General features: G+C 42.7%; 1 protein-coding gene across 2 annotated transcripts in view; it reads right to left on the reverse strand.

Moving 5' to 3' along the window:
- Nucleotides 1-15851, reverse strand: part of afap1 (actin filament associated protein 1) — a 48651-nt gene extending 32800 nt beyond the window's left edge. For both annotated transcript variants that reach the window (XM_070993342.1, XM_070993343.1), the window contains exons 1-3: nucleotides 15560-15851; nucleotides 3064-3192; nucleotides 1957-2039 (exon numbers count right to left, since the gene is read on the reverse strand). In XM_070993342.1, coding sequence (XP_070849443.1) covers nucleotides 1957-2039; nucleotides 3064-3192; nucleotides 15560-15596 — 249 coding nt within the window. In that variant the 5' untranslated portion in view covers nucleotides 15597-15851. The remainder of the gene's footprint in view (nucleotides 1-1956; nucleotides 2040-3063; nucleotides 3193-15559) is intronic.
- Between the last annotated feature and the right edge of the window lie 331 nt (nucleotides 15852-16182).

Raw genomic sequence — 16182 nt, forward strand, 5'->3', positions numbered from 1 at the left:
TTTTATGTTTATGTATGTTTTAGTATTGCAATTGTTGGTTTCACTACTGTACTATCCACTACTATGTTGGGCTGATTTGAGCAAAATTTGATGGCTCGGATTGAACTGGTGGCTCCGTTTTAACACCCGGGTTGGCAAAACCAGCTGAGCTCTGACGGTAACGAATCACTTACCCAAAAGTCCAAAAGACTGCAAAAGTTACTGCAAAGATGGGAACAAAGGTCAGAGCTGAAAAGTGGAAAGACATCACTCCTCCTCTCGCATCTAGTTTTCCAGGAAACCCTCGGCTGCGATTTCCAGACACACACTGGGGTCACCGGAGGAGGCTGAGGCTGTGGACTGGTTCTAATTACAAACTGCACTGTAAGGCCTTGTGCCTCAGTGTGTTTTCATGTGTGTGTGTGTGTGTGTGTGTGTGTGTGTGTGTGTGTGTGTGTGTGTATGAGAGGATGTAGAACAAGGTGTTGTGGCTTGTTGTTATGGTGAGAAGGCTTTGCGAGCCATCGCAGCCACCTGCTTTCCATCAGAGGCATCTGCTCCAACACTAAGGACACACACACACACACATACGCACGCACACACACACACACACACACACACACACACACACACACACACACACACACACACACACACACACACACACACACACACACACACACACACACACACACACACACACACACACACACACACACACACACACACCTCTACCTCACGCTGGGTCTCTTTCCACATGCGTGCTCCTAATATCACTCCCAACATCATCTCACACACACACACACAATTACCATAGTAGAGATGCTGCAGTCCTCAGTGTGTGCGACAGGAAAACATATTGAAGCCATGACCAGCCTTCCTACTGCTTAACAAGAGGCCGTAAAAGCACCCTCAAACACATGGCACACGGCTTCCACGTTCCACTCTGTGACTAAATGTGACATTCATGTGACCAAACAGCTCCGAGGGGCATTTTCATGTGACTTTTGGTACACTGCTTCACACAGTACCACATCACCAAGTTCCAAAAACTGTCAAGTGCTGAAATGTAGGGAGAAATGCTGGCTAAGATATGTATTGTATTGTAATTAGATTACCTATTTTCTGATATAAACATTAATTCACCCAGTTTCTTCTGCAGCTGCTGGGGTTTACGCTCCGGCCAGATGTGACTGATCCACACTGACAAACCCAGCTCTGCTTGATTCTCTTCTGTCTTTCCTAATCTTCCACACATGAAAGTGTTGAAATCCAAACAGACATGACTTGAAGACTTAAAATGATCACTCAACCCACTCTGTGACGCAGGTCTCACTTCAAAGCTTGCAAAACGCAGCATTTGGCAGAATAACCTTGACTCAATGTCTAATTTCTAACTTTCTCTGGAGTCTCTGGCTGCATCTTTGCAGCCTTCATTTCACAGTCATCATCTCCACGACCATGACCACGAGATGTGGTTGAAAGCTCTGGAAAAAGCGAGGAAGCAGACCTTCAGTCAAGATTATTATGTCAAACTAATACATGCTTTCAACTTTCACATTCTTCATGCAGGGTGGTGAGTTTCCCCGACTCTCATTTTCATTCCTGTGCGTGTGCTACATCGGCTGTTTCCCAAACGAAGCCGCCATGAGAATGTGTTGCATGCCTGCAAAAATCACACACAGAGCCAGATGACCTGCAAGTCACTGGCAGTACATCGCTCCAATCAGAATTTGTCAGCAACAGCTGTCAAAATTTCGGCACCACAGCAGCTAGGATGAGAAAGACCTCTGTTCAGTCAGTCAAAGCACATAATGCAGTAACACAATCAGGTGTGTTTACGTGCAACAAAAGAGCAGATACTAAATAAGAAGAAAGTGAAACTGAGCATGAAGGTTCACGGTGATAACACGGTCAAGTTTCCAGATTTTTCAACATAACTCTTGGGTCTATGTTGGAGGCACTGTAAAGTCTTACCAGCCAGGGGTGAGGGATCTCAGGGAGGGGCATCTGAGGCGGGGCCGGCAGACCACTGTGGATCTCTGACTTAAATGAAGGCTCTGGGAAGGAGGAGCAAGTAACAGAACATGAGAGAAAGTTCTTAACTATACTGTAAATACGCAGTGGGCATGAGGACAGGGCACTTTGAGAGATTACATGTTTTAAATTTCAGTAGCTGCAACTGGAAAAAAAAAGGCTGCACTTTGGCTCACTGGCATGAAAAATGGAAGCCAGCGAGGATTTTTTTTTTCTGTCTGCATAAGAAATGTAATTATGTTGCATCACGCCGTCCACAAGACCTTAACTGAACTGAGTAAAGGCTCAAGACTTTCAAATACCGTATAAGCCGATACGTTTGCTAATATTCCCCATTAATGAAATCATTTTATTGAGTGATGGTTTGTAATTGAAGTTTCCATTTGGACGTGAGAGTAAGGTCTGAGAAATGTAGTACTGTGAAAACACAGTATCGTCGGAATAACAATGAAAATAAAAGCACTTCCATTAAACAAATAATCAAATCAAACATAAAATTACAAACTGACCTTTTCCATTATGAATTAAGTCATAATTTTAACTCGATTTGATTAAATTATTTGTAATTCTATTCAATTATAGAATTGGCATCCATAGACTTCAATATATTTCCTCATCCTCACAATCACTTTGGTGTTTTGTGCTGTTTCAGCCCATTATAATATTTACATATGGAAATTCCAGAATGCATAGAAACCAGAAACTACAGCAAAATATCTCTCCGAGATCCTTCTTTAACCTTGGAAGAATTCTGCCAAACACCAGGAAAAAAAAGAGACAAAACAGTAACACTTCTCACTGCAAATATGATGATGATCATCCTGACATTTAAGGAGATAAAACAATCTGTCTCCACCTCCACCTCTGTCTCCTGGTGACTCAGGATAATCCTTTACCAAAATCCTTTGCCTACACTGACAGTGAGATCACATCTATCCAAACCGCTTCAACCAGTCTGCATGTGAATGTGCCAGTAAGTCAAGGACGTTAAGATAAAGATAGCGGTTTCTGAGGAAGCTTATGATGCAGGGCGTCTCATAATCTCACCTTTATCTGAGAGGACTCTGTGGAGGATGTTGGAAAGGTGCATCTTCCTCTCTCGAACCCCGGCACTCAGATACTCCCTGTCCAGCAGGTCAAGGAACAGACGAAGCTCACACACCAACTCCTCCATTGCTGCAACACAAACACACGCAACATAAATATTCAGGGATCCGTTATTAGTTCAGGCACTGAAGACATTAATTACATCTGTCACTATGTACACAACAGCTCATGAACAGCTGGACACATGGAAAAAATGCTACAAGGAAGTCCGACAGGCAACAAGCTGTCATATGATCAGACAAGCTGTAAACAAACCAACAGTTTGTGGAGATTATCTAAACATTCAAGTCATTCCAAGTGGAAAGGCTCAGGTCCAAGTGAAGTCACTAAAAGTCAAGTTGCCAGTTTTTGATTATGTTATGTCCAAAGTCATTAAATACAAGCCTAGAGTCAACACCTCTCTGCAGTGGGCTGTTCCAGGAAGTCAGCCTGTAAACTCCACAGTTAACTCGCAGAGTACAAAGTTCTTATTTCTTGTTGTAATACACCAGAAATACCCTTTAAATCTGTGTTGACAACCAGTGTGATACAAGATTGCAAGAGCAAGCTGCAAACCTCTATCGTTACACACAAACTACACCATTGCTCATTCATCAAGCCCAATTAATGAATTAATCCTAATGTACACTATGTTTTTGTTAAAGCAATTTGCAAAGTCTTTCTAACTGAAACTGCACAAAAGCAAAACACAGTTACATAACAGACGAGCGGGCAGCCAGGTAGAGATGGAAAACAGAGCTTTCAGTCAGTCCATCAATCATAAAGCAAACAGTGCCTCTTCCACAGCAGAGACCCGGCAGGCTGACAGCTGCTCGGCAGGGTCAGAGCAGGCAACCCACCTGACGGGCACGCTGCAGCCGAATTACAGCTGCTGGTGGAAAATACACAGCAGGCTCCCCACACAGGGCAAAACAATCGGAGGGAAACCAAATATAGCAAGAAGTTGAGGTATGCGTGTGCAGTCTCTCACTGCAGACCTTTATCGGAGGGGTTGTTTTGATATGGACGGCATCACATTGTGTTCATAAGGGTGACTCGGAGCTGCCACGCTCTGCACAGCAATGCGGAGGTGCTCAGATAACAAGCACCTTTCCCAAAGTGGGGACCCTGGTCTGTTTTGGTGCAACTCAAGCTTACTGTCAACAACTGATTACGTCGAAGGTGACAACATCACACTGCAGATTGAAGGGGCCAGTGGAGTTAATGCTGATACGCTTATTTTATTTAACCTCTGTGAGCAGAGACACAACGGACTATACCCTTTAAACACTTTGGCAGGTGGATGCTTGCCCACATATAAGGGCTTCAACACAGGCCTAGGTTGACAGCATGCACCCCCAGCTAATGACGTGTATCAAAACACACCTATTGTTTTATAGATAAGCTGCTGCGTGCACTCAAGAGGTATGTGAGAAAATCTTTAATCTTACTTCACAGTAAAAAGTCATGAAGCTCTTTTTTTAACAAGAATTATCGAGCTCTAATATGCAGTCATGAGTTGAGGTTCCACAGAAGTTGAAGCCCTCGCCCCCCGCCAGGCCAGCTGTGATATGTTCAGGGTCTTTACATAATCATAGTAAATCAGCTCAGACAACATTTGGGCTAGAAGCACAGGAGGTGTACTGATTTGACCCAAGTGCTAAATGCCCCAGCAGTCTAAAACCAACCAGGCTTCCACCCACCGTGCTCAGGTTAGGGATTCAAATGCATCACTGAGTCTCTTCGGCAGGGACTAGATGTTCTTGCTCCTTTATGCCAGGTACGATGACACAACAAACCTCTTGTCCAAATACCAGATCTGATCACAATTTACTCAGCCTATCACACAGGTATCTACGCTTAAACAACAGCAGGTGAGGCTGCTGGTAGCTGGCACATGATAGGGAAGATTCATCCCAAACCTTTTCATCAGAGCATCGCAGTGTTTTGACAGTAAATTCTGTGAGAGTCGTGTAGGTTTCCAATGCAACCATAATTCATATTCATAGTGGCAGCAGGGGTTCAGCTATTGGACAGCAGCTCTGAGGCTGGACAGGCAGCCGTTTTCACACATTCCTCACATAATCTGATTATCCTTCAAGAGAGGGAGTGAGGTATGGAAGGAGTGATGGTAGAGTCCAATGAGGAGGAACAAGACAGAGGGAGTGAGAGGAAAACCAGCCAGGAGAGAGGAGGTAGTGCTCAGAGAAAAGTTAGATCAAAAGAGAGACAAAGAGATGGATGTTGGAGTGATGTGGAGACAAATGGAGAATAAAGAAAAAAAGTCAGTTGTTGTAATTGAATTGAATTGAATTGTATGTATGGTTGTTTTTGTTTTTTGAATATAGCACTCACAGAAGTAGACCATGAACTTGCCCACTATCATCTGACAAAGAATTGGTCTCTGGGGGCAACAGCCGGTCATTTGGGGTTTCCGGTGTAGCCAACAGATATCTAGATAACAGATAAAGGATGTCCGGCCTGTTGTTTACAGTCCCATTAGCAACTTGACTTTAAACTTGACAACAACTCGACATTTCGCCTGATCTCTATCAACAGATGTCTGCATATACATGCAGATTTAAAAAAAGCTAGTAAAAAGCTAAACTGTCACCAGACAATAGCCGACATAACACAGATAACACGGACAGTTTACCTGCACACAACCAAAGTCCACTCAAACAGGTGTTTCTGTAGCATTCCACAACTTTCCCCGACTTTTATCGGCCCTGTCTCAACTTGTTTGAAATGAGTTCCTGGACTGAAATTCAAATTCACCGGATATTTACAAAAATCAATGAAGCTGATGAGGTCAAATATTAAACATGTTCTCTTTGTACTGCTCAATCCTAACAACTTGTAGGAAAGATGGACAAAACTACAAAAACACCCAGCGTAATAACCAGAGTTATCTTTTAAAGAGCCACTAAGTCATCCGCATTCATTGAACACTATTACCTCTAAGAATAGCAACAGTAAGAGCATCACATCATCACAGTGCTTAAGACGCATCTTTAAACTTCACGGTCAGATGGATGCATCATCAATCATGTCAACCAGTCTGTCAGCCTCTATTTAGAGGCAAACAAAAAGCACACGCACATCCCCGCTGTAAAGCTGCTCGCTCACACACGCACCCTCCATCACTTTCACCATGCCTGTTTTTATACTACGCCGAGAACAGCCAAGCGCTCTTTACTGCTCCATTTACTGTGTCGTAGTGCTTTGTGCAACCTGTGCAATGCTTTACCTCTACTGGGGTGGTCAGAGAACTCTGTGTGTGCGTGCGTGCCTGTGTGTGTGTCATTAAAACCTAAAGCAAGCTCTCTAGATCACCAAAGACGGCGAGGGAAAATGAAGTGGCACGGAGCGAGGAGGACCACCCTCAAACACGGCCCGAGGGCGAGCAGAAAAGTACCTCGTCGCGCAAACAAACCACCCACGCCCTTTCTTAAAAAAAAAAAAAAAACACTCCTGTCTCTCCCTGTCATTCAACTCCCTCCTTCACTCCCATTTTCGTTGAGTCTTCCCCTCACTTTGTCACTAAATTGTGCATTTATTGCATACTTTGGATTGTGCAAATACATTTTTTTCTGATTCAAAACTCGTTTTGATCAGTTGTCTGACATTTCTAAACATGTCTCACACGTATACTTTCAATTTTATTTACCTGACATGTATTTTTAGCAGTATAATTTGCCACTAACCACATTTGCTGTGTCGACACTAGGCCTGCATGACAAATGAACCAAAAAAAACAATTAATCCCCACACACGCAAACACATACAAACCCACTAAAAACACCTTGACATGTCAGAGGGATGTTTTCACTGTGAGCTATTCACACTTCCCGGAGCTCAGAACAAAGGGGGTTTTCCTGGGTGAGGTGTGTGTGTGTTTGTGTGAAGCACTGGGGTCATGTTCAGGTCTCACAGAGAACTTCAGACCCTGAGGCTCCAAAGATGTTGTTAGTGCAAAAATGCTTAGCTAGGTTAGCAGGAGGAGGGTTTTGTGCCCTCTTCCCAGAATACAGCTGTTGTGATTGACAGCACACTGACAGATGCTGTCCCACTCTGTGTATGTGTGTGTGTGTGTGTGTGTGTGTGTGTGTGTGTTTCAGGTGCCTGTTTCTTGTTACCAACAGTGTCTTTAACACTTCAGGGATGTGTTTAGTCTGGGAATTTGACAAGCTTTCAGGTCAGGATCTGCCTCCACACACACACAGGCTTAAAAGACATAATTTAAGCATCAAATATCTGTGGTTTTACAGTCACACACACATCATTAAAGTAAATCCAGTTTCTCTCACTGAGTTAACACATTGGGTTTTCTGTTGAAAATGTGTTTCCTGCTAATTACAAGCCATCTTCGTTGCAAAGCCGTGCCTCTCATCGTCAGTCATCAAGGGCTCTCGTCAGTTTACTTGGATAAGTGAGGGTTTACAAACATATGACAGTCTATGAGATTTGGGCGGGTCTGCCACCTCACAACGCCAAAGTGAACGCCCAGTTCAGTTTGCATTTCCTTGATTAAAACAAAAAGCACCCACTTTTGTCAGTGTCATAACTAGAAACAGAAACAAATGCTATTTAAATAGTTCTATTTAAAACTTCACATCTTGCCACACTGTATTGTCTGTTCATGCAAACAGAAATCATGTGAGCATTTATGTTGCAAATTATGTAAAATGTAAACACAGACTAATGAAATGCAGCTCAAATGTCGCCCAAACCCGCAGTACTGATTGATTCCATACTGACTGTCTCAGCATGATGGGAACCCTGGTGGCAAAAAAACCCAAACCATATGCTATACATTCAAAATAGAAATAAAAATAAATAAATTACTAAGGCTTAGAACTATATAGCAACATGCTTCTTATGTCCCTACAACATGGACACATCCAAATCTGCACTACAACACCAATAACATACCAAATAATAGCATGGCGAAAGGACAAAAGGGAACACAACCTGTGCAAAGACATTTAAATGGGTTAAAACCAACCCTGAAACCAACTCAATCTGATTGGGGTGACAGATACAGGAAAACATCTTTATTTCTTCATGCATTTTCATGTAAACATGTGTTCATGTGCTTATTTTTGGAGTATAATTAGGGGATACAATTTGTTACAGTAAAGAAACAGAACATCTAGAAATCCATATTTAAAGACAGATCAGAGGACGGCGTGTCATCTCTACGGCATGCAAAACCAGATCAAATTAAAACCTAACATTAAATCTGTTTGGGAGACTAAAATAGGCACCACAGGATGTCCAGGTAGCAATACTTCTTCCACTTCTAAGCCGGGGAACCTGATGTGCTTCTCTGTTGGAGGTGGCAGAAACCTCCCCCAGGTGTAACAGACTGATGACGCAGCCAACAGATGCACGAGAGGCCAAAGCATTTAATGAGCCAACCACACAATCATCTTCGGTGAGCACTTTCTGTGGTTCTGGGAAACTTAATTGCATTGTGGGCTGAGTGTTACAGTAAGATGGTGGTTTTTGTTAATTGAGGTTGGTTTATGGTCTGGCATTGTCATGGTTACTGCCTCCAGTGAGCCACCAAAACAAAGAAGGCACATGAATTACATAAGTACCGACACACACTCACGTACAAAGTTTTATGAGTGAAAACATTCTAAGTTTACAACGCTGACAAATATGACAGCTGTCGCATATAGTAGCAGGATTTATGAAACTATTGTCCGTCTCAACTATTCCAGCAAAAATCCGATCTATAGCTGAAACAATTAGTCTATTAATCCACTGAAATGACTCCATTGTTTCAGATGTTTAACGGAGCAAACATGCCAAATATTCAGTAGTTCAAGCTTCTCAAATGTCTCAATTTGTTGTTTTTCTTTGTTTTATACATTTATATATGGAATATCATTGTTGATGAAAACCATGTGACACAGTGTTTCCTCATTCATTTAGGAGTGGTGGCCCGCCATTCCCAAATCCTAGCCGCCGCTCCTTCAAATTTTTCTTCTTTTTTTTTTTTTTTTATTGTCGCAAATACACCACCGCTGCATGTCTCCACCTTCACAGCGGAGTCCGACGTTAATTACTTGTGAGAGTGCGACCTTGAAAGTGACGTCAAGCACCCAGGCACCAGGTCAGAGAGTCAGAGGAATGTCGTCTTGGAAAATAGGGCAGCGACTTACCGGAGAAAAGGTTGACGTATTAGCTTAAGATACCCCACAATAGATTTTACAAATTAAATAGACATTCGCAAAATATTGATGGCCAGCTAACGTTACGTAACATATCGGTAGCTTAAGTTAATTGGGCCCGGTGCCAATTCAGTGTCGCTAACATGAGTAAACTAATTGATAGCATTAAGCTAATGTCTACACACCATGATGTAACTGCTGACTGCATTTTCAGATGAGCTTGTTCTTCTCTAAGAAGATGACGCTAGTCAGTAGAGATGTTTCGGTCGTGAACGAAACAGCTCTTAGAGCCGCTCTTTCATGTGAACAATCGGAGCCGGCTCCTGCCTGCTAGCTGGAGCGAAAGCCGCCTTGGGGATTTTTTGTTTTGTTTTTTCTCGACTTTTTTTCAGTTCAAGCCGTACATGATTTGTGGTGGCTTCAGTGTGTACCACTGAGCAGGAGGGGGAGGAGCAGAGGTTACAGACACAGCGCACGCGCACACACACAGACACATTCAGCCTTCAAAAAGCAATTTTCAACTGGCCATCCAATAAATAGGTTGTAAAAGTAAAATCTGCAGTCAAGTGTCATTTGTTTATGCCGCCACGGCTCCCCAGAGAGCCTGCCCCCGCTGCTGAAAAAAATCCTGTGACATATGTGAAAGGTCCAGAAAAGCTAATGAGACCTTTTTCATCCTTTTGACCAACATTAATTTTGTTCAGCTTTTAAACCACCAACAGACAAGAAGTCCTTATACAACGAAGATCAAGTGATAGGGCTGAAAACAGCGTCTACATGTGGTTGTCTCGACTCGGTATCGACTCGGTTTTTTATTCCTGATCAAACACAACAAGACTTTTGTAGATGTCGTCTCATCTTCATGATGACTCAAAAGCTTCTTGTGCACTTCTTTTTGTCTCAGAGTCTACACATTCTACTATAGTGGGGAAAAAGCCATATGGATTGGTACACTTGGTTAGCACTGCTGGTGAAAAGCTGAGAAAGTCATGCAATATTACATTTAGTCGTAAATGTTTCAGAGAGGGTTTGTGAAGCCTCGACTTGGACGAACACCAAGAGAGAGGGAGAGTTATGAACAGATCAGAGGACGGGCGATGCTGCATTAGTTTATGATGAAAGACAAGCTGTCTCGCTCTCTCCCCATTTCTCAGGTCTGTAATTATGAGGTTTGTGTGTTTTCTTCGTTCCATTGGACGTGCCAAGCGAACATCACAGAGCAGGGCTGATTGCTATCGAACAGTACAGGTGGTTTACCGTACGAGCAGATGTTTCCCTAACCGCAAATACACATCTGCAAAACCCTGATCTGAAGGCAAGGAGGAGAAGAAAGGGTTAGAGATGGAGGGATAGGGCAGTGCTGACGGAGGTTTACAGAAGATATGAGAGAGGAGGAGGAAAAAGGGTGAGAAAAGAGGGACTGTCCAACAGCTAAAGGCAGCTTGCGGACAGCGATGAAGCTCCCTTTGGTATCTTTTTTAAAAAGATAATTAGAGGGTGCTCAGCTAAAAACCACAGGCCAAGGAAAGGGAGATGGGGTAAAGAGGAGGAAGTGTACAGAAGCTCCAGCTCTGGGATTCTATCTTCTAGTGGGAATGGAGAACATGTGGTTTCCTTGATTGGATTGGGAATGGTAGCTGCATGGGCGTGAGAAATGAGTGTCACTTTGTACAGATTTTTTTCATTAACTGAGGTTATGGAAGTTGCAAAGCCATCATGAGATCATTCACTCATCCACTGATGACATAGCGAAATAACCCAGATATAAGCAGGGCACTGGAATAACTAAAAATCTGCGAATGCATCGTTCTGAACCACCAGATAGATTTCAGCAGAATGAACCCAATGAGATCCCAATTCATCAACTGACAGAAAATGGATAAACAACTATGATTTGCATCTTTATCTTTACTTTTTAATGTTGTTGTCATTGCAGAACAATGAATCTAACCTGAGACTTTGTAAACATATGTACCCATGGAAAAGCCTGAGATCTGCAGTCTTAGCACAGACAGAATAGAACCAGCTTAACACCCTCTCTTCAGTTGTAATGTCAGCAGCATCTTATCTTCAGATGCTCAAAAAGTTCTGACAGTGACTGACAGCTCCAAGCCTTTTCTTCTGTCAAGCCCCATTATATCCTGCCCATAGTACCAGACCATAGTGCACTCCCAGTATTGGACACACCCATATGGGCATCTGTTTGTGTAAGCGCATGTGGCCAAATGACAGATCCAAACACAAGTCAGAACACCACGTAATAACATGGAACTTACACATGCAAACATGTTATATGCTCACAAGTGTACCCATTAGTCCCAACCTACTCCTCAGCTCATCCTTAGTTGTTGTTGTTGTTGTTGTTGTTGTTGTTGTTGTTGTTGTTGTTGTTGTTGTTGACCTTTCATCTGACAGAGCTCTTGCTGTGTGAAACTTCACATATATTCCACATCACCCCCACTACATTAGCTACTCCACACCCCGCCCCATCACGGCAAGCCACATATGCAGCTTTGGTCTTGTAGTCCTAAAAGCTTTGTCCAAGGCATACAGACAGCCTAACAAGCTAACAGGCTCATCCTATCACTACTATAAGCCTATTAAAGACGCCTGGTGAGGCTCATCAGAAATGATCCTCTCTTAATGGACTGACATTACCAAGGTAACATCAATGCCAAGATTAAATAGGATTATTTCAAGTGTTAGTTTTACAATATGAAACAGGAGTCCAAAAGTTGTGTTAAATGTTAAATCATGTTAAATCAGTAGGCCAGTTTCCAGTGGTGTTTAATCCATACGTAGGGCCCATGATTGCAATGATAGAAATTCCGTGACTCTGTCCATGTTTTCTTCATTCATAGGGCCCTATGATACAAAGCTGTCCTATTGGGTGTGCATCATGGTCTTTAGAATTGTGCTCGAGCTTGGCCGGAGATCCCCATCTTTCTCCCTGTGTTTTTCCAGATGGATATTGACATGGGCAAGGCTGGGTGGGCTATGATTAGTCTGCCTGAAATTAAAGTCTCTGTTCACTCATGCCATCTTACTGACAGGTCGGCTTTGGAGGGAAGGAGGGAGAGATTAGAAACTCATTTATCCTCATCTCTCCTCTTCACTTCTGGGACCCCCACCACCACCACCACCACCACGAAAAAGGAGGGGCTCACATATCTGACACATGAAAGCTTTTAAAGTTAAATCATCATCGGGGCTAACAGGCTTTCTGAATGAGGTGGAGAGGGAAAGCAACCCCCAACTCTAAAGCAAAACCAAATGGGCCAAGTGGGCCAGAACGGTGACAACATGTACCCCTTCTGACCACATCACACACGCCCCAATTAATTGCTCATCAACTCAGGGTTTCTGTGAGGAAAGCTGCAATAATAAATAGTAATAAACACTTAAACACTTGTGCATTTTTGCCCCCAAAACACAGCACCCTGTTAAACGGAGGGGCTCTTGAGCAAGGACTTGCTGAAAGGGATCCTTAACTCAACTCAAGTATCTTGCTGTGTTCCCACCACCAGCTTAAGTCGAAGGGGAGAGAAAAGAAATCAGGGTCTAACAGACCAGTACATAAACTGCGCTTAAACGTTTTGTTTGGATGGCAACCAATTCATTTCAATGGAACCACCAAGACTGTTGAGGCAGAGTAAATTTGGGCAGACAATTTTGCAGAGTTCATGTTTTGGAACTTTGACACTATTGACCCACAGATCAACACATATTTCACAAGAATGTGCTACTGAATTTCCCTGCCCACTTTGAGGTATGACTGCACCCCAATTTCACATGATAGACAAGGTACTGACATTCTGATTGGATCAGAACATACCATTACCTACTACTATTATCACTAGTATATTCATGAGCAAGGGAGTAGTTAAAAATGAAACTATGTTGTGATTAGAGGCTTCAGAATTTTAAAAAATGGCTTTCCCTCTATAAGGAATTTTCCTGACTCCTATAAATGTAAGGAAATAAAATATGTACATAACTGGGTAAACTAGGTTTACCATGTACTACATATAGACCATCTTAAACTCAACACTAGATAAACACTTATCTAAATCCAAAACCAAAACATGATCTGCTACATTCTCATGTGCTGCTGAGATGTGACTACAACCCGTCTACACAATGGATGTCTGTCAGAACCAAACCAAATGCCAAGCAGAGAAGCGCCACTGGGCTACCTGATACCCTGCAGCTGCTAGAAGAGGTCCTGTTATTGAAGGACTCCGTTCGCTGCTGGAGAAATTAGAGATATGGAGCATTTGCGTTGTCACTCCAGGATCATGTTAGAAAACCTCTGGCAACAGTGGAGCTACCCCAGTGTTGACCTGGACTGTGTACTATCTGACTGGGCACTGGCAGCTTTAGTTGAGCTGGGAAATCTGATAGAAAATAAACTAAGCAGATGAACAGCTATGCTTCTAATAACTTTAATTTACAGAGCTGTTCAGGTGGATCCCATTAGCATTCAAGTGTACCTAGAGGTCGAATCCAAAAGCAGAACAGTGGTCAGACTGAGTTACACTGACTGAGTTAGGCCTACCTTTTTCCTGCTTGTGGATACTAGCAAGTCCAGGAAGTGAAAGTTTTTATTGTTCAAATCAAGGCCATGTGGGGACAGAAGGACAGAACTCCTGGCTTTCCATCTTACAGGCCAGCCAAAGCTATACAGTGAAGAGTGTAGCTCCATCTGTAGCTGGCAGCAGAGCTTTAATTTAAGAACTGGACTGATTCCTTATTTCATTTTTCAGTGAGGCATGCAAGATAATATGTGTTGTTGATGTATCTGGATCTGTTGTCTAGCAACAATGAGGTAATGAAAACCAGACTGTGTTTTAAGGTCACAATGCTAGAAAACAAGGGATGAAGTTACATAACAGTGGGCTATGTCAAAAAGCTGAAATGATAAAACAATATACAAAAAGCTGATGTAAGCAGCAGCTAGGTGCTTTTCAAGTGAGTTGCTGCACAGTACGTCATAAAGGGGGCCTGTCAGAATATAAGATTATGACATCTTGAATGCAGAAAGAGAGAAAACATTAGTTTTCACAATGGAGGGTCAGTGAAGGTAAAGGAGAACATCCATTCTGTGAAAAGATGCTGCAATTTCTGTTGTTTTGTTGCAGTGAAATTCCCAGATGAAATCTAACCTGAGCACTATCTAACAAAGCACATTCTTCAGTGTGGCATGCAAATTATCATAACTCCTGTTAATCCTATGATCATTCCACCAAATTCTGTGGTAGGTAGGAGCAATGAGCAGCCTGAACTAAGCCTAACAGTTTCAGTTTAATCAGTTTAAGTGCTACATGGAATGCAGAGCTTAAGGTTTTTAGCCCCTGAAGACAGAAGTCCCAAAAGCTCCTGCTCCACATTTATGAGGCGTGCATTCTTGCATAAAGTAAAGCGACCTTAAATTACCAGATGATTGAATGGAGTTTGGCATGAGGTTCATTCTGCATAGACACTTGACAACCAACCACAACCCCAATGACACTGTCAAGAGCCAACTGTCTCCCCCCCCCCCTTCTGCTGCAGAACTACCCACCTTTTATAAACATTGCTCCACTTATTATTGCTGACACTCACCGCTGGCTCCTCTAGCTTCTACACACAAAAAGTTTGTTCTATCAGCACACTGTTGACAAAATATCATCTGGAAGTCGCGTGGATGTGCCCTAAATGAAGCTTCAGCCAATGTGATATATTCAGGGCGCGTGGGTGTGCGCGCGTGCAGATGTGCGCGTGTGCTTGGCACGATGATACAGCATCATACTGCCAATTCTATCATATTGTCAAGCATGTAATAATACTGAAACTATAGCAATGTTATGATGAAGTTTTGTAATCAAATCATGACGCAAAATGCCATTAGAATAGGACTAAATATTACAGTACATGGAAGAAAAATGACCTTCCAGCACAATTAGAGTATTCAAAATAGAAAAGGTGCTATTACAAATGACTACAGGAAAGCCAAACCAACGCCGTTAGCGACTATTAGCCAAACGAACGAGGTGGGAATATAAAGTTAAGGTACAAATGGTCACAACGAACTCTATGCTAGCAGCTCATGAAAAAACACACTTTCGTAGGTGTATTTTGGATATCACGAGGATGCTACGTAAAATGCAGAATAACAGTCACTGTAATCTCATGACACGCGCTTTAATCACCTTGTACAGCAGCCAACCATCAAGCACCGACTGTACAGTGATTTTTCGAAGTCAGAAAAAGCCCCAGGTTGAGCCACTCACCCCTGTTGGAAGTGAACAGAACAGGGTCGCTCCTCATCGTGAAGTCAAACTCATCTAATCCGCCCAACGACACACAGGAGCAGGCGCGTGCCCAGCGGCTCCCCGGCAGCAGTAAAATCCACGCGGAGAGACTTAAAACCCTTTGTGTCTTCACTTTCTACCTCCACTTATTCCTTTTCTACCGGGCCGGCCACTGAGACGTCTCTCTTTTCCTTTCAAACTTTTTCTCCGGATCTTTCTACTCCTCCTCCTTCCTTTCCCTTCTTTCCTCCTCCCCTCTTCTTCTCCAAATGACTCTCTATCCCACTCGCTCTCCCTCCTGCAAACTGCCTGCATGGACGTTTATGACGCATTTAAAAACAATCGGAAAGTAGACAACTTCACCTGAATTACTTCTTTTCCGCAGCTTTATTACTACATCAAGCCGTCCAAGTAGCCCACTCTCTAAAAAAATAATGTAGTTTATAATGGAGACATGTGATATATATCTAATATCAGAACTAATATAATATTATATACATATTTGTATTATGAAAATTGTTATTAATAATTATAATAATAGTAAAATTCTTCCTCATTCTATCCAACACACACACACACACACACACACACACACACACACA

This window comes from Chaetodon trifascialis, chromosome 23, assembly GCF_039877785.1.
Source record: "Chaetodon trifascialis isolate fChaTrf1 chromosome 23, fChaTrf1.hap1, whole genome shotgun sequence".
In the NCBI taxonomy this organism is placed as follows: domain Eukaryota; kingdom Metazoa; phylum Chordata; class Actinopteri; order Chaetodontiformes; family Chaetodontidae; genus Chaetodon; species Chaetodon trifascialis.